General features: G+C 43.8%; 1 protein-coding gene and 1 non-coding gene across 8 annotated transcripts in view; one reads left to right on the top strand and one right to left on the bottom strand.

The window, feature by feature from the left end:
• The window catches only part of Klhl8 (kelch like family member 8), a 49,481-nt gene that overhangs the window by 11,193 nt on the left and 18,618 nt on the right, over positions 1–19,670 (top strand). The window contains exons 2-4 of one of the 7 annotated variants that reach the window (XM_029477829.2): positions 7,985–8,051; positions 11,606–11,813; positions 13,915–14,271. In XM_029477829.2, coding sequence (XP_029333689.1) covers positions 14,050–14,271 — 222 coding nt within the window. In that variant the 5' untranslated portion in view covers positions 7,985–8,051; positions 11,606–11,813; positions 13,915–14,049. Of the gene's footprint in view, positions 1–7,984; positions 8,052–9,504; positions 9,577–11,605; positions 11,814–13,911; positions 14,272–19,670 lie in introns of those variants that run through there. The other 6 variants (XM_029477827.2, XM_029477831.2, XM_029477826.2 and 3 more) reach the window with 6 other exon arrangements.
• On the bottom strand, positions 830–936 carry LOC115031264 (U6 spliceosomal RNA). Its single transcript, XR_003836863.1, has one exon. It is a non-coding gene; the product is annotated as a U6 spliceosomal RNA (small nuclear RNA).

Below are 19,670 nucleotides of genomic sequence, written 5' to 3'. Positions count from 1 at the left end.
CTCTGTAACTCCGTCCGTGGGTGTTTGTTCCCAATTCTAAGAAGGGGCAAAGTGTCCACACTTTGGTCTTCATTCTTCTTGAGTTTCATGTGTTTTGCAACTTGTATCTTGTATCTTGGGTATCCTAAGTTTCTGGGCTAATATCCACTTATCAGTGAGTACATATTGTGTGAGTTCCTTTGTTATTGGGTTACCTCACTCAGGATGATACCCTCCAGGTCCATCCATTTGCCTAGGAATTTCATAAATTCATTCTTTTTAATAGCTGAGTAGTACTCCATTGTGTAAATGTACCACATTTTCTGTATCCATTCCTCTGTTGAGGGACATCTGGGTTCTTTCCAGCTTCTGGCTATTATAAATAAGGCTGCTATGAACATAGTGGGGCATGTGTCCTTCTTACCAGTTGGAACATCTTCTGGATATATGCCCAGGAGAGGTATTGCAGGATCCTCCAGTAGTACTATGTCCAATTTTCTGAGGAACTGCCAGACTGATTTCCAGAGTGGTTGTACAAGCTTGCAATCCCACCAACAATGGAGGAGTGTTCCTCTTTCTCCACATCCTCACCAGCATCTGCTGTCACCTGAATTTTTGATCTTAGCCATTCTGACTGGAGTGAGGTGGAATCTCAGGGTTGTTTTGATTTGCATTTCCCTGATGATTAAGGATGCTGAACATTTTTTCAGGTGCTTCTCAGCCATTCAGTATTCCGCAGGTGAGAATTCTTTGTTTAGCTCTGAGCCCCATTTTTAATGGGGTTATTTGATTTTCTGGAGTCCACCTTCTTGAGTTCTTTATATATATTGGATATTAGTCTCCTATCTGAAAAAATATGGAATGCTTCACGGATTTGCATGTCATCCTTCTGCAGGGGCCATGCTAATCTTCTCTGTATCGTTCCAATTTTAGTATATGTGCTGCCGAAGCGAGCACACACTTAAGTTCTTTAGACAAATTCAAGGATATATTTTCCTAACTTTTGCCTTCCTGAGACAAATCTGAGACGCGTTTCTTCCTGGAGTGTAGGCCAGATGTGGAACATTGTTAGAAGCACCACTGAACATGGCTAAAACTCAGTATTGATATTAAGAAAAAGTTTTTCTGTAGGTACTCCTCCTGAAGTTTGTTATTTTATAAGTGAAAATGTTTGGAATGGGATGATTGGAGGTCTTAATTGGTAGCTGCTGGACTCTTTTCCCCAGAGAAAGAAAACAGGCACACTGGCAGCTGGACAGCCTTTATGTCACTTTGAATGCTCCTTGGAACCTCTGAGGAATTTACACAATAATCGAAGCCACTTGCTGCTGAGACCCAGCTTGGCCTCTAAAGAGGTGGCTCCAGCAAGACTTAAAAAAAACAAACAACTTACTCCAGACCTTCCATGCAACCATTTCCTGGCTGGGGAGGGAGCCTTTTTCCCTGGAGGCCCATTAGGGAGATTGTGCACAAGGGACAACCAGAGTTGGCATAAGCACAATTGATCATTTGCATGAAGGTCTGAAATGATTGGTGCAAACACCTTTTTCTGTTTCCGTAAAGCCGGTTATAGTACCTACATGGTGAACAGAATGGAAATACCTTCCTGGTTGCCTTCTCTGGTCTTCAGATATTATGTGCAATTAAAAGAATCTCCCCAGTGGTATTTTTGTGTGTTGTTGTTTACCTGTCATTTGTAGAGTGGACTGATGGGAGCTGGTAATGCTAAGAGAGGGAGATGGTGGAGCATGTGGAGCAGCTGCAGAAGTGATGGTGGGTGGCTGCAGCTGGGCCACACAGTGATGGAGCCAGATCATGGCAGGGGCTGCCACCTCTGGGAAAGATGCAGAGGAGTGCAGAGCAGGCAGTAACTCTAACAGCCACAGAAGAGATAGAGCCATGTGGAGAGGCCTATGGCCTCCAGGACAGCAGAGGTAGCCCTTCAAGGGTGGCATGTGGCTAAACAGCAGAAGTGGAGTTCAACCAGAAAGCAGCCAGTAGCTTTGACAGCCACAGGAGAGGCAGAGCCACAAGACCAGTGCAGAGCTGAAGTGGAAGCAGGTGAGAAGGGCAAGGTTGGCTGCTGCCCTGGCACCAGGAACAGCCATTGCAGCAGTCACAGCAACAAGATGCCGCGGAACAGCCGGGAAGAGAGGCAAGAGATGGTAAAGACCAAAAACTGAGAAAGGAAGATGACTGATCCGGAGAGGAAAGACTGCAGACCAGAGCGTCTCAGACCCTGGAGACCTGGGAGCTGGCGACCTCCTCACTTAGGAACAGTAGTACCAGCTGTTGTCAAAGGCTACACAGGCCCAGAAGCTACAGTGCTAGCTGCCGTCAGGGTCTGAGTGTCCTAAGTCCACAAAAGTCCTGGTGCCTGCAGCCTGCATGAAAACTGTAACACTAGAGGCCACCCCTGCTGCTGTGCCAGGGCATCAAGGGCTGAGAGCATTACTGAAGATCTGCGCCAGCACAACTCCTGTTTATGACCCCAGCTATCCGATAGGCAACATTCTTGTTCTTTTTTCAAACCTGAAAATATTGCATTTTAAAATAGACTACTTAAAGGGAGTTTTATATAGGCTTTTTGGTGTAGACATATTTATGGGGGAGTGAATGTATATGTACATGTTTTTGTGTGTGTGTATACATGTGTGTATATATGTATACATATAGATGTGTATGCATGTGTGCGTGTATATGTGTGTATACAAATGCATTTGGAGGCCAGAAGTCACTCGTCAGGAGCCTTCCCCATGTTTTTGAGACAGATTCCCTCCCTGGTACCCGTGGCTTGACAGTTAGGTCAGACTGGATGGCCAGTAAGCTCTGGGGATCGACTATCTTTGCCTCTATCACTATGACTACAAGTTTGCACTACCAGAATCAGCTATATGGGTGTGTATGTTGGTGTACCCGTGTGTCAGTGTGTGCGGAAGTCAATTGTGGCCCACCTCATTTTTCTGGGACAGTACCTCAGTCTGAATCTGGAGCTTGCCGAATTGAGTTGACCTGCTGTAGCCCTGTTATATGTTATATGGGTGTTGGATATCAAAGTTGTTCATCTTGTATGGCATGCTTTCGTGGCATGCATTCTACTGATTGACACCTCTCTCTAGCCTTAGACATTTTGACCTCTTGTGTCTAGTCCAAATGTAACTTCAAATTTAAAAATAATTTTAGAATAATGAATATTCTAATATTTGATATGGCAGTGTAAAAAATTTATACATGAACATTGGGGCAGTGGTCCCTGCTATTGTAATATTCAGATACTAAGAGTAATATCTATCTACCTATTTACCTATTGATCTCTATCTCTATTAACTTCCTGTCTATATCTCCATATCTTTGTATCTATCATCTGTATCTATCATCTATCTATATTACTCATCTACATGTATCACAAATATAGTATCTTATCTATCATATATCTAGATGATCACTCTATCACCTATGACACAAGTATTGGAGGAAAGAATAATTGCTAAACTAATCATTATGATTTAAGGTTAACCAAGTTTTTATGTCGGGTATCCCAGCCACAAAAGTCCATGGTGGTTAGTCACTTAGGACTCAAGTAACTACATAGATGTTAAAATATCTTTTGGGGTTGGGCACATGCAAGCACAAGACCATGGATTGAGTCCTGACCTCCACCCCTGAAATAATGCACCATTGCTGTCTTATAACTGTTAATGTGTGTTATTCAAGTCAATCCACAACACAAAGTAACAAATCAAAGATGTGCAGAGCTTCACAGAAGGAAGAGCTCACACACCACTGGGAGATTAGAGAGACGTGCTATCTAAGCCTGGCCGAGACATTATTCCCTTGCAGCAGATGGCTCAAGCACTCGCACATTTATTCTGCAAAACTGAATAAGGAAGAGTGGGCCTAATGAGCAGGGTCGAGGCTCTGACTCCTCCCATTTTCTAGAGGGACAGGTAGGGACAGGTCAGCCTTCTATACTAAGTGAGAGAGCCCGTGTGGGTGCACGGAGTGATTTAGTGAGGGCTCTTTACATCTAGGGAAGGTGAACACCACAGTTTCCATGGGTCACTCTGTAGCTCTCTTACTTGCAGTGTCCTGCACAGGAGTAAGGTGAGAAATGGTAGATTGCCACCCCCCCACCCCCCACCTGCTCTGAATCCTGACGCCACCACGGAGGTGGGTTCTGCATTCAGTCTTCTCATAAATGTATAATTAGGGCGGGCAGAAGTAGCGGCCTCATGGCTCATAGAGTTGTGGTGAGTGCTAAGTGTGCATAGAGTACCTAGGGCGGTGGCCGGATGCTGTCTCCGTGCTGCTGCTGCTGCTGGTAGTGTACATGACCGTTATATTTCCGTGGTGATGGTGCTGGTCAGCCTTCATATCCTATTCAGTGAGCTGACTTACCCACTCGGCAGGAGTGTGGATGCACATGTACACACACACACACACACACACACACACTAACTGGATTGTGTCCTGGATATGTTGGACTGCTACTGTCTGTCTTCAGTTTTAGCTTTTTATCCTATAGTCAAGTCGACATTTTTGGTGTAAACATCTGTACCCCAGTAACAGTCAGGGTACAGGACAGTTCCATCTCCAAAACCTGTCAGCCTCACCCCTCCCACTCCAACTGTAGACTACTCAACGGTGGCTGGCCACTGACTGCTCCTTTGAGAATTTGTAAGTGGGCTGGTAAGGTGTGGACCCAGGTGTGGGTCCCCCCCTGCGGGTGTGTCGCCATGAGGTTACACACATTGAAAGACCATTCCGCCTGTTCCTAGGTCTTAACTGTTATGATATAGCAGCGATCAAACTTTATAACAACTTTTTAAGGCAAATATACATTTTCCTTTTCTCGAAGGTAAATTGATTTGACTGGTCATATTATGTTTATAAAAAAAAAATTCTCAAAAACACATTAGCCTGAACTACCTTGTCTTCCCACCTGTAATATTTAAAAGGTTCAGGCATTTCTGATCTTTATCTGCACTTGCTAATTTTTAAAGTAATTTTTGCTGGCATGCAGAGGAGTGAGTGCGTTTCATTACGTCAGTTCAGTTCATAGCCCCTCGTTGACTGGTTTACGTAGGGTTTTGGTATTTAGAGCTCTTTATAAGATTCCAGATAATAATCCTCTGTCAGACTGTGGTTGGCAGGTTGTCTCAGTGTCTTTGGCTGCCCCTTCATCCCATTACGTCCTTGCCTCGCAGAAGCTGTTTAACTTCAGGAAGCCTCAGTTGTCGACTCCTGGGGTTGTTCTCTGACTTTTTAGTAAGTTCTAAACTATGCTAATATTATTAACATTTTTATTTTAGCAATTCCGATAGGTGTGTGGTAGTATCTTCCTCATGGTTTTATTTCCCTAATAAGAGTGGTGCTGTTATTTTCTGTGTGCTATTTGCCATCTCCACTGGTGCTATGTCCTGAATCCATATTCTAAGTTAGGTTCTTGGCTTATTTATTTTTATTGAATTTACAAGTTCTTTATATATTTGAAATACATGTTTGAGAGGTCATTCATATTCATTTTTTCATGCTAAAGTGTCTCTGTTTTCTTCCATAATGCAAGGTTTACTTACTGTCGTTGCCATGCCCCAAACCTGAAACCCAGGGTATTGTATATGTAGGGAGGCACTGGCCACTGAGCCACACTCCCAGACCACAGGTTCTCTTTACATTTTAATGGAGTCCGCTTCAGCAAGTTTTCTTTTGTATATCTAAGGACTTTTATATCTGAGGGCTGAAACTTGTGGTTTGCCTACTCATGAGGCTCTTCTTCTAGGGTTTCTTCTGAAAGTTCTATGATTTTATTCGTAACTACATTTATGTAACATAGTATTTTATGTACTATATAAAATAGATCATGACTTTGTAAAGTTTTTTTTTTTTTTAAGATTTAATATTATACATAGGTACACTGTAGCTGTCTTTAGACAGCACCAGGAGGGGATGTCAGATCTCATTACCGGTGGTTGTGAGCCACCATGTGGTGGCTGGGATTTGAACTCAGGACCTTCGTAAGAGCAGTCAGTGCTCTTACCCGCTGAGCCATCTCACCAGCCCTTTGTAAACTTTTATATATATATATATATATATATATATATATATATATATATATATATATACACACTATATATATATATATATATATATATATAGTGTGTTTAGTTTCATCATATTCTTTGATCCATTGTTAATTTTCATATTAACATGAGCTTAACATAAACACTTGGCTGTGTTTGTATAGGTCTGTTATTGGCTGTGCTCACAGTTCTATGTCATTGTATTCACAGGTGCGTGTCATTGGCTGTGTTCACAGGTGTGTGTCATTGTGTTCACAAGTCTGTGTCATTGTGTTCAGGGGTCTGTATCATTGGCTGTGTTCACAGGTGTGTCATTGGCTGTGTTCACAGGTCTCTGGCATTGGCTGTGTTCACAGGTCTCTGTCACTGTCTGTGTTCACAGGTCTCTGTCATTGGCTGTGTTCACAGGTCTCTGTCATTGGCTGTGTTCACAGGTCTGTCTGTTTTTGAGTCTCCTGTGTTATTGATGTCCCCTGTTCACTTTTACCATCTTGTCACTTTTGTCTCAGAATAGTTTGAGAGTTAAGATAACATGGTTAATCTAATCCCTTTAGCCAGTCTCTCCTTTACTGGCATGTTTGGTGTGATTGTTTCGATTAATCAATTTACTTTTATTAATGCACATTTATCAGTTAAGGCTGTCCTTAATTGTCCTTTGTTTTTGTTGCTGTGGTAACACTGTGACCAAAGGGTTTGCTGCATGTTACAGGTGTGGTCCTGTAGGGTGTGTCCTCCACATCCCGGGAAGCCGAGGCAGGAGCTGGAAGGGGAAACTGGAGGATCTCACTTTCTGCTTGCTTCCTCTAGCTGCTCAGTGACTCTTATACAGCTCAGGCTTACCTGTCTAGGGCAGCCATCAACAGTGGGCTCCCCTCCTATATAAGTTATCAGTTAGGACAATTCCGCCCACAGACATGCTCACATATTAATGTGATGGAGGCAGGTTCTCAATTCAGGATCCATCTTCCCTCTAGTTTATGTCAAGTTGACAACAAACAAAAAAAAAAACAGCTAACATGAACAAACGCTTACACTTTATTTCAGTTTCTTGCTTTTTCTTTTTACATTTTTATTAATCATTTTATTTTTAAAATTATTTTTAATTTAATTTTATTTGTAATTCATTTTTTATATGCCATATCCCATTCCCCCATTCCCCACCTCTCCCCATCTCCACATGGATGCCCCCACCCCCACCTCACCTGACCTCTAATCTCCCTGGGCCCTCCAGTCTCTTGAGGGTTAGGTACATCATCTCTGAATGAATGCATACCAGGAAGTCCTCTACTGTATGTGTGTTGGGGGCCTCATATCAGCTGTTGTATGCTGTCTGTTTGGTGGTCCAGTGTTTGAGAGATCTTGGGGTCCAGATTAATTAAGACTCCTGGTCCTCCTACAGAATTGCCTTTCTCCTCAGCTTCTTTCAACCTTCCCTAATTCAACAACAGGAGTCAGCTGCTTCTGTCCATTGGTTGGGTGCAAATATCTGCATCTGACTCTTTCAGCTGCTTGTGGGTCTTTTGGAGGGCAGTCATGTTAGGTCCCTTTTCATGAGCATTCCATAGCCTCAGTAATAGTGTCAGGCCTTGGGACCTCCCCTTGAGCTGGATCCCACCTTGGGCCTGTCACTGGTTCTTATTTTCCTCAGGCTCCTCTCCATTTCCATCCCTGTAATTCTTTCAGACAGGACAATTATGAGTCAGAGGTGTAACTGTGGGATGGCAACCCCATCCCTCACTTGATGTCCTGTCTTCCTGCTGGAGGTGGGCTCTACAAGTTCCCTCTCCCTACTGTTGGGCATTTCATCAAAGGTCCCTTCCTGTGAGTCCTGGGAGTCCCTCACCTCCCAGGTCTCTGGTGCATTCTGGGGGACTCGTTTCTTGCTCTTTACTTTTTTTTTTTCTTTCTTTCTTTTTCTGTTCCAGGATCTCATCTAGGATGCTGCAGTAAACTTAGTATCTGTGTCTCCTTGGTCTCCTACTGGCTGCCACGGTAACTGGACTTGCCTCATTTCTGATAACTGATGAGTATTGGTTCATGATTTTCTCACAGCCAAACCTAGGCTGTGGGCTTCTAGGAATAGAGACAGCAGCTCACTGAACCAGGGCTCCGTAAGTCTGTGGCATCAGTGTTGCTCTTGATCAAACCTTGACCTGACTGCGGGATAGTGTGTCAGATCCCACCACTGGCAACTGTTTTATGCTGTGCTCTTCAGAGCGAGGTCACTGTGCCACCGACTACAGCTGGGTAGCAAAGTATCTTAAGGCTGGGAAGGTGAAGCATTTGCCTCGAAAGCACAAGAACTGAACTCATATTCCCCGCACTCATACAAAAGCCGGGTGTGTTGACATGCACATTCGATTCCAGCAGTTATGGGGAGCTCAGTGGTGAAGGTAGGCGAGCCCATAGAAGCCCACTGGCCAGTCCTCCAAGCCTTGTTGACAAAGCTCCAGGGCACGAGAGGCTGTCTCAAAGGACTCATACCAGGCTTGTCCTTAGACCACCACATGCATGCCATGCACACGCATGCACACATGTATGAGCGAAAAGCCCGCATGGTATATTTGGAAATGTTTCTGTGAGCACACGTCCCCTCCTCCTCTTCTGTCTGGACTCTGAAGCAAAGGCCGTGCTCCCAGTAGACGGCCATTCTCCCCCGCGCTCCTCCAGCAGCTGGAGGTCGTTATTCACAGGGGATCTGTGTACACTGCTCCCATCATTTATTTATGCCATGGCCCGGACCAGGGTTATCTCTCGTATGCGTGTGGTTATGTAATGTGACACTGTTGCCGAAGGCATGTATGGGTTTTAAATTGAGTGTAGTGGTTCCTCAAACCTTGTTTCAAAAGTGTTTTATATATTCTGGATCCTTTGCCTCTCGATTATGAAATTTAGACTCAGCTTGTCTGTGTCTTTATTATAAAAGCGTCTTATGTGATTTCGGTGGGAATTGATTTACATCAGAATCAGTCATGTCTGCTAGGTTGAGTCTAGCCTGGGAACTGTGGCGGCTTCTCTGTTTCTTTAGCTCTTCTTTGATTGGCTTCAGCAATGTTTCAGTGTTCTGAGACATAAACGGACCTCCCTGGGGAGGTCTGGAGCCTCAGCTCAGAACCTCAGCCACCGCAGCGTGACATGTTCTCTCCTATCCCACCACCTCTTCAGCGTTATCAGCTTTAATGTCAGGTGTGTGGTTAACTAGGGTGTCTCCACCACAATTCCTCTACAGCTAAACTAGGTAAAATGGGGTAGGAGGAAGAGAAAGAGGAAGAAGATCCGTATCCTACAGGCTCCTGGCCACTCTACCTACTTCTTGTTAAGTGCAAATGCATACACTTCCGCCATCCCTTTCTAGGTGCTGACCAGTATGGTTGTCCACACTTATCACACAGCATCAGACGTCAGCAGGATAAGCTCGTTAATCCTTCCTCAAGGTCAGGAGAACAGAGAGCATGACTTCTGATATCATGGCCGCCACCGTGAAGGACGTACGGGCAGCTCCTGTAAACTGAAAAGAGTAAGAACACAGGGTTCCCTGCCTGCCTGTCGATTCTTCTCACCCAGCTCCCTTTCCTTCCCTTCAGTCAGTCTTCAGCCTCTCTCTGGTTCAGTCTGATTTGTTATTTGCACCAGGAGGTTGCATATGCACAGTCGCCCCAATGCGGACAGTTCTGTTTCCTTCCAGTTTGGCTGGGCCTTTTTGCGTCTCCCACTATTTCTTCAAAGAGAACTTGGGTTTCTTAAGTGTTCTCCTCCTCCTCCTCCTCACTCCTCCCTTCCTTTCCCAAGTGGGAGGATTGCAGCGTGCCCTGTCCCCTAGTAGCTTCCTGTGTCAGAATTATGTTCACATCCTAACTCCATTCTTAATTAATGTTCGTCAGCAACAGACAGAAGGTAAGGGACCAGCTTCGTTCTTTTGCACATGATATTCAGGTTTTCTGTTTATTTGGTTGGTGTTACTTTAGGGGTTCTTTTCCTCTGGTGTTGGGGATTGAACACATGCTAGGCAAGTGCCCAACCACTAGCCTACACCCCTAACTTGAGTTTTTACTAAGATCATGTCTTGTGATGTCGCACAGGCTGGGCTTGAACTTCCAGGGAAGCCAAGACTGTTCTCAAGCTTGTAACCCTCCTACCCTGCTGATGTTCGTAGCTTCTCCTTCCAACTCTCTAGTGACCTCTTTGCATCCAAGTCTTTATCTTTCAATCACCTAGCTGTTTCTGTGCATTTTTTAAAGAAATAGTGTTAATCTGGTTACATCTCATTGCTGTCTGGTGTATTTGTGTCTTGAGACTTAAATGAGTTTTTTCTTATATGCAGCTTATACTTGGAACTTTGCTTTCTCATCCAATCTATGGAATGCTTGTTTAATTTCAAAGGCCCTATTTAAGATCCCCATAGACTTGTTTACATTCATCACAAATAGTGAATCCCATGCACACTCTTCACCCAGTTCCCACAGTGGTAACATTGTGTGGCTTTGGGACTAGGATTTATAGTGATGATTCACACTTCACCTGGTTTTGGCCCGAGCTTGTGTGTTCTGTCACATGCTACAGTGAGGACACAGCATGGTCCCATCAGAACAGCTTAGATCTCTTCTGTTCCCTCTTTGAAGCCTCGGCCCCACCTCCTCAGCTTTCCCTTTCCTTCAGAGCCCTCTCTGTTGTCCTGTCATCTGAGACTGTTATAGTCAGTGATGCTCTTGGGCAGCCTGGCTTAGGACTTCCAATAGATACCCAAGGCTATTTATTGTATTTAGGTTTTGCATGTACATAGATACTTACCATAAAGTGTGCACCTGACAAAATGACGTGGCAGGGCAAAGCACTTGCCAAACAAGCCTGGCAGCAAGTGTTTGATCTCCCAAGTCCATATAAAGGTGAAAGGAGAGGACTCACCTTCCAGAGTTGTCCTCTGATTTCTGCGTCCATGCCTTAGCACGTACTGGACTTCTGTACCATACACACCACCACTCCCACCATCACTGGAATTTACTTGTAATGAATGTATACCATTTAATGGGATGGAGTAACTGTATGCACAGGCTATAATCAGAGTGCACGGATGCAGTCTCTCCTTTTCTCTCAGAACGTCCTGTACCATGCACACAAGCAAGGCAGTGGTTTTGTAGATTCTGGACATAGCGTTAGACTGCTGCATATGGGTTGCTTGGGATATATTCGCTGTGATTCTACAACATCCACTAAGTAAGTACGCGTGGATGGAATATGTCTACAGATTGGCTACACTAAACAAGCACACAATTCGAATCCTGAGCAGGGTGGAGCAGGACTGGATAAGAGCGCCTTAGAATTCCAGTTTCTGTCTAAAACCTTTGAATTCTTTGTTTCTGGTTAATTTCTTTCAGTATTTTTAGACCAGGATTGATTCACCTTAAAGATGGTTAATCAGAAGATCTTGCAAAGTATGTACAAACTATGGTGCAGCCAAATTGTAACTACCAAATATGTTTTAAACTTTTGTTGGACCACATCTGTGCTCCTTCATTTATCTCACATGGAGCCACTCTTTCCCTCCAAAGGCAGACCTGAGTCGTGTCGATCGAATACAAACGGCCCTCAAAGCCAAGCTCGCGCACTCGTTGACTCTTGCAGAAAGGTGGTTTTGACTGGAAGACTTGTTTTCTCTGTGTTCTTGGCCGGTTTCTCTTTCTTACCATTGGGCCTCACCGTGCAGCTTGAACTCAGAACAGTCACCCTGCCTCAGTCTCCCGAGTGCTCAGATTATAGGTGTGTGCCACATGCCTGACTCCAGGATTCTGACAGAGGAATGGGAATTTAGAGAGTGGCCATAGGGAGCTGGGAAGCTGGGTGGTTGGTGAAATGTTTGTTGCACAAGCACGGGGGCCTGATCTTCCTTCCTCAGTGCCCTCGTAAAGGCTGGGGGCTGTGGTGCCGAGGACAGAGACAGCCTGGTTGTCACAGTGAACTTCAGGTTCACTGAGAGTTCATTCAGAAATGAAGTGGAAGGCATTCAGATGTCTGATGTAGGACTCCTGTCTACACACACACACACACACACACACACACACACACAGACACGCCACTGTTATTGTTATTGATACATGTTAGAATATTGCTAAATGCTTCCCTATGATAAGACTTTAAACCTGACAGAAAGTTCCTGTGGTAGCTGTTGGTGTGAACAAAACACCAATTTTTAAGGAGGAAATACTGATTTTCGGCTCACAGTTTCAGAGATTTCTGTCCATACTTGTTCAGTACTGTAGCCTCTGGGCCTCAGAGGAGGCAGGTACCATGGTGGAGGTGTATATAGTGGGAACAGCTCACTTTATAGTGGTCAGGAAACACGGAGAGGAAACGCCTGGGGTTCCAGTAGCCCAGCGTCATCGTCAGACTCGTGCCTCACCAGTCTGACACCCTCTGCCAGACCCCACCTCTTGTAAAAGGTTTCGTCACCTCCCGATAGTACCCATCTGCCAGCCTGACCGTTTAACACAGGTCGTTGGGTCGTATCTGAGATCCAAACTATAGTTGTGCCTGTTGTACATAAGAAATTACAGAAACCCAGTGACTTAAAGCAACACATTTTTTATCTCACAGTAAGTCTGTCAGCAGCTATATTAAAAGTGGTCAGACTGCATTCTCCCATGCCTCAGCATGGAAAATCCTTGCTTCTAGAATTTATTTCTTCTTAGCTGCATGGCTGAGGAGGGCCCTAGCTTTTCATGGTCAAGCAGAGGCCTCCCTCAGGTTCTAGGGATTGCTTTACGTGCTGACATCATGGGCTGCAGGAGAGCCTTTCACTTACACCGTTCTCTGAAATGTCTGTAATCAAGAGCACAGTGCCCGGTTACCTTCCCACTTTCTGTAGCCTGGAGGCTGGTTCCAGGTGTTACAGCAACGGGGTCATAGGAAGACGTGACCTGTTAGGGGTCACCATCACGCTGTGTGTGCCACAGAAACTTAAGAACGTATTCATAAATACAGTCCCTAGTCTCAGGTCACCCGCTTCGGTGAATGATAAGAGCTGAGAGAAGAGATGAACATTAAAGATCCTCACAGACCAGGCTCTCCGGTCAAGGCACGTCTGCTTCTCAAAAGCTGCGCATTAGTCCAGGTCTCCATTCTCACACAAACGTCTGCTAGTTGTACATGCCTCTGAAGTTCAGTCTGTCCTTCCTGCAACCCTCAGGGTAGTCCTGTGTGTGGATAGAGAAACCGAGGGTTAGGAGAACCTTCCAAAACAAAAACAAACAAACAAACAAAAAATCCAGCCAGTAAGTGGTAGCCAATGGTTTAGCTTAAAACCCTTTAGAATATAGCTACTAATGATATGAATATTCATCAAATGTGCTTGTCAGTGAAGTATTATCTTGTATGTAAATAAATAAATTGTATGTGGAAATACAGATACAGTAAGGTCTGTGCACTACAGTTCAGCTGTTCCTGTATCTGGTTATGTATCTTTAATTCTTGAAACATTCCTCTAAGTGATTTTTCAGAAGAAATAACTAAGGCTTAAGCAGTTTGTAAGTGATGGAATCCATCTAACGTAGAACCTAAGAGAACTTAATTCAGTAAAATAACCTTTGAGTTTTGCCGAGTCCACAAAGAAAGTTTGTAGTCCTAACTTTATAGCTGACTTTTGAAGGCGGTGCTTCTGAGGTTACGCCTTTTCATTGTTTTTGCTTTGAAAGGTGTAATTTCACTGATGCAGCTGAGTGACTCAGGCAGTGTTTTGTGTAAAGCTACAGGGTTTCTCCAGAGATGACCAGTGTGGCTGCATATGTTGTACTAATGATTATAATCAACAGTAACACCTTTTATCTTTGTGTTTTGCTGGTTTTTTTTTTTAATATTTCAGCAGACTGTATCGTGACATTGAACGAATTTTGAAAGATGCTTCAAGCTTAGTAGCCACATCTATTGTCGGTCTTCTCACCCTTAAAGAGAGAATAAATGGGATGTTTCAGAAGAGAGCTGTATAAAAAGAGTATTGCAAATGGCTTCAGAATCTACCAATGGGAAACAAGCTAGGAGTCACGTGACAAAGGGGCGGCGCCAGCAGCAGCAGCAGCAACAGCAAGTGAGGAGCAGGTCCTCCGTCAGTGAGTGTGATGGCGACGACTCCTTCATCTTTGAAGCCAACGAGGCCTGGAAGGACTTTCACGGCTCTCTCCTGGGCTTCTATGAAAACGGGGAGCTCTGCGATGTCACACTGAAGGTGAGGCCGTGCTTGCCTTTGGTGTACTATGAAAAATGCGGTCTTCTGCACTTACATAAACAAACAAACGTTAAGTGTCATACCTATTTGTTATGCTAGGATCACTTTAATGTCAGTTTCCTGTGAATGTCTCCGGTATGGCCCGAGTTAGCCTCAGACTCACGTTCTGCCTCAGGTCTCCTGAGTGTTGGGGTTACAGGCATGTGCTGCACCGTACCATATTTTTTATTGAAGATATAGGCACATCATTACACTAATTTACTGCAGTTCTTTCTTTTTTTTTAATTGAAAACATTGTATTCTGATCACGATTTTCACTCCCCCACACCCCACCCAACCAGCTCCATACCCTCCCCACCCCTCAAACAAACATGCAAGCAAAAATACAAAAACCCAACCTGGGGGACAAAAACAAAACTATGAGACACACACATATCACACACACATCACACATACAAAAACCCCACAAAATCAGAAATCATACATAATACACAAGCAAAAGACTAGTAAGAAAAAAAGTGCCCAAACAAAGCAAATATGAACCAAAAGTCTATAAAATACCTCTGAGGTCGTTTTGTGTTGGCCACCTACTGCTGAGCATGGGAGCTGTCCTTAAGTGTGATTCATATACCCAAGGACACTCCACTGGGGAATACTCGTTTTTCCTTGGTAAGTGGTGGCTGCTTGGAGGTGGCTCCTTGGATGGTGTGAGAGCCCGGGTCCACTTCCCCTCTTGGCTTGCACCTGTGTAGGTCCTGTGCATGCTGCCACAGTCACCGAGTTCATGTTGTCAGTCCTGTTGTGTGTGGAAGACACTGTTTCCTGTAGTCATACCTCACCTCTGCCCCTTACAGTCTAGCTGCCTCCTCTTCCACAGAGCAGCCTAAGCTTTGATGTTGTCATCTCATTAGGACTGATGGTCCAACGTCTCTCACTCTCTGCTCAGTGACCCCTGTCTCCTCAGTATAGGATGCTTACTCCCACAGTGGTTGCCAGTGTGTCAGTCAGTCAGCTCGCTGTTAGAGATCACAGGGTTTGTAGCTGGGTTTGTGTTCACCTTTGGTAGTGTGCTGAGTGCCTTCCAGTGCCACGAGCACTACTCAGTATGGTGAAGCCCCTGGTTAGGCACCAGCTCAGCCTCTTCATGTTCAGTGAGCTATCTAAGCGTTCTCTTTAGCAATAGTATCTTACCATGAATTGGTGGAGAACAACCAGTTGGTTTGGCAATAGCCTGAGATGTTTGGGAGTTCCCATAAGGCCCCTGGGGCCAACAACTCACCTAGACGTAACCAAGTCCTGACCCGGGAGGTTTCACTTGGTTGTGAAAGATGTCTAATTGACATTTTTCTCTACGGTTACGTGGTGACTCCACGTAGACGTCCTTCATCTGCGTATGTGTTTTAGGAAGCTTCTGCAGTCGTGAGTTTTCGTGTGACCCCATAAGTGTTAGTTTTCCCTCCTTGTTGTCCCTCTGACCACTCTCATCATCCCTCACTCCAGTCAGTCATCCCGCTGCAGCCTTCCCCTCAGCCCCACCAGTCTCTCCATCACTGTATATTCTATTTCTCTTCCTAGGGAGATCCTCTCCTCCTTGGCGTTCCTTTCCAGGTACCTATCCTCTGTGGTTATGCAGATTGTAGCATGAACACTGAAGGCTGAAAAGCTGCTACCCACATATAAGTCACGTACACTATTTGTCCTTTGGAATCCGGGTTGCCTCCAAATGTTTTTTTTTTTTTTTCCTAGCTCCTTATATTCACCTTTAAATTTGACTTTTTAACAGCAAACCCTATTCCATTGTGTTCGTGTACCATGTCATTACCTGTTCATCAGCTAACAAGCGTCTAGGTTGATTCCAGTCTGTAACTATTATGGCTAGGCAGCAGGGAACATGGATGAACAGATAGCTCTTGTGGGATGGAGAGCTCTTTGGGTCCGTGCCCAAGAGTTGTAGATCTGAGGTAGATCTACTTCCGGTTCCGGAGGAGCTGCCATGCTGGTTTCTGTAGTGGCAGTATGCTCTCACTTTCTCCAGCAGGGGATGTCTGCTTCCCCGGCACCCTCACCAGCATGAGCTATCTCTCTTCATTACTCTTGGCGTTTCTGACTGGTATAAGATGAAATCTCAACATAGTTTTGATTCACATTTTCCTGAAAATCTTTAGATGCTGAACATGTCTTTAAATGCTCCTCAGCCGCAGTGTTTCATCCTCTGAGAACTCTCTGCTTAGTTCTGTGCCTCCATCCGTCTTTAAGCTGGGTTATTTGTTTTCTTGATGTCCATTTTTAAAATTCTTTATATCTTTTAGATACTAACCCCTTATCATATTTGTGATTGGCAAAGATCTTTTCCCATTCTGTAGCCTGCCTCTTTGCTCAAATAGAAGCTTTTCATTTTGATGAGGTCCTGTTTATCAATTATTGGTCTTAGTGCCTGTGCTAATGATGTTCTGTTCAGAAAGTCTATCTGTGCAAGTGACTTCAAGACTATCTCCACTTTCTTTCCTATCAATTCAGTGTATGGGGTCTCATGTGGAGGTCCTTGGTCCATTTGGAGGTTTGTATTGTGAAGGGTAATGGCGCAGATCTATTTACATTCCCATCTGTGTACATCTCCTGCATGAAGCTGTCCAGTTTTACCAGCACCGTTCATTGGAGATGCTTGCTCTTTTTCTACTGTGTACTTCTGGCTTCTGTGTTAAAAATCAGGTGTGCCCATAGGTGTGTGCACTTATATCTGAGTCTTTGATTCAGTTCCACTACCGTGCTGTCTTTACTGCTGTATTCTAGTTGAGTGAGGGTGTGTGTGTGTTTGTGTGTTTCCATCTGAAACTGAAAATTGTCCTTTTGGTGTTTGTGAAGACAGTCTAAATGAGATGCTTCCCTCAAATCCCTCGGGATTCAGGGCGCCCATGGTCTGTACAAGATCCTCTTCATATATAATATATAATATATACTATAGTGTTCAGTTTAGTGCTTTATGAGCCTCCAGACTGTGTGAATGGGAGCGCCTCTGATTCTTGTGCCTCCGTCTCTTAGACCTTTTTATTTTGTTTTTGGCTTGGCTTATCCACCTCTGATATGATAGTTTTTATTTTATTTTGTCCTGTTTGGTTGTTATCTCCTAGAAGCCTGTTCTTTTCTAATGAGAGAGAGAAAGTGAGTGGATCTAGAGGGGAGGGGAGGAGAGAGGAACTGAGCGGAGTAGAGGAAAAACTGTACTCAGGTGTTATCGTATGAGAAAAGAATATATCTGATAAAAGGGGGGGAACCTCACTCAAACAGAAATAAGTAAGTAAATAAATACAAATGTAATTTAAAATAAAACTGCTGTGAAGAATTGTGTCGGACTTTTGGTGAGGACTGTATTCAGTCTGTGGATTGCTTTTGGCAAGATGGCCATTTTCATTCAATCCTACTGATGACCCATGAGCATGGGAGATCTTCCCATCTGCTGATATCTTCTTCAATTCAGTCTGTGGATTGCTTTTGGCAAGATGGCCGTTTTCATTAAATCAATCCTACTGATGACCCATGAGCATGGGAGATCTTCCCATCTGCTCATATCTTCTTCAATTCAGTCTGTGGATTGCTTTTGGCAAGATGGCCGTTTTCATTAAATCAATCCTACTGATGACCCATGAGCATGGGAAATCCTCCCATCTGCTGATATCTTCTTCAGTTGCTTTTTTCAGTGTCTTGAAATTTTTACTATGCACAACTTTCACTTAATTGGTTAGAGTTACCTCAGATACCTTTTGAGGCTATCATGAAGGATATTGTTTCTGTGAATTCTTTCCCGGTCTGTTGTTCTATATAGGAAGGATACTGATTTCTGTGAGATAATTTTGTATTGTGCATCTCTGCAGAAAGTGATTGTCAGCTGCCGGGATTCCTGGTGGAGTTTTTAGGGTTGTTCATGTATAAGATCATATCATCTGCAAATAGCAGTGCTTTGACTTCTTCCTTCCTGCTTATATCCCCTTGATCTCCTTCAGTTGTCTCGATGCTCTGAGACTTCCCGCACTATTTTGAATAGGTGTGGAGAGAGTGGACAGCCTTGTCTTGTTCCTGATTTTAGTGAAAATATTTTGATTTTTCTCTCTGTTTAGGTTGATTTTGGCTATGGGCTTTATTGTGTTGAGATATATCCCTTGTATCCTTAGTCTCTCTGGGACTTTTTATCATGTCAAAGGCCTTTTCTACATGTTATGAATGATCGCGTGGTTTTGTCTTTGTTTATACGGTGGATGACAGTGATCAATGTACGTATGTTGAGCATCCCTGCATCTCTGGGATGAAGCCTACTCCATCATGTTAGATGATCTTCTTAATGTGTTCTTGGATTTGGTTTGCAAGTATTTTATTGAATTTTTTGCATCAATGTTCGTCCAGCAAATTGGTCTGAAATTCTTTCTTTACTGAGTCTTTGGGTGGTTTGGGTATTAGGTAGAATTCTGCATTAAACCCATCTAGCCCTGGGTTTTCGTTTTAGTTGGGAGAGTTTTAATTTTAATGACTGCTTTTTTGTTTTTTGTTTTGTTATTTTGTCTGTTTGTTTGTTTGTTTGGGACAGGATTTCCCTGTGTAGCCCTGGCTGTCCTGAACTTGCTCTGTTCACCAAGCTGATCTTTGCCTCCCCAGTGCTGGAATTAAAAGCATGTGCCATCACCACCTGGCAAGTTGAGGCCTTTTTTATTTTGAGAGAATTTCATACAAAAAGGAAGAAAGGGGAATAATGGAATAGAAAGGGTTAAATGAGATTGGGGATGGGGAGCAAGAAAGCAAAAGAATACAAAGAGGAACAGTTACCGCTAAAGACCTTCCAAAGAGTGCTGCGCAGAGCATCATACATTGTTATTTCAGATGCACGCTGCGTTGGGAGGACCACATCTTGATGTGAATTCACCATGTAATTAGTGCATTTCCTTTCATGATCATTGTATCTGGGACAAGCATTTGTGAAATATAAGCACCATAAAATTTGCTGTGCTATTCATACATGAGGCCACCAGATCATTTAATCTCTAGAGCAGATGCTGAGCAGGACTTACTTAGTAAGTTGAAAGAAAAAGAAATGTGAATAGTGAGCTGCATTTGCCTTGAGGGAATTTGAAGTTGAACCATCAATGGGCACATTAGCATAATTCAATGATAGCTAGAGGCTTAGAGAAGGATCCATCAGTGATGTCTGAAAGGTAATCAGAAGAGGATCCATTAGTGATGTCTGAAAGGTGATTAGAGGAGGATCCATTAGTGATGTCTGAAAGGTAGTTAGAAGGATTTACATAAGAGTAAAAATCCTGCCTTCAGGTCATTTCAGGAGGTAAAAGTTGTTTATGTACTATTATGTTTACTAGTGGAAATGTTTTATATATTATTAACATTATTAACATTAT

This window comes from Mus caroli, unplaced genomic scaffold (genome assembly GCF_978045245.1).
Source record: "Mus caroli unplaced genomic scaffold, Mus_caroli_1 scaffold_4, whole genome shotgun sequence".
NCBI lineage: Eukaryota > Metazoa > Chordata > Mammalia > Rodentia > Muridae > Mus > Mus caroli.
Note: the sequence above shows the minus strand (reverse complement) of the source record. Positions and strands in the feature narration are given on the sequence as shown.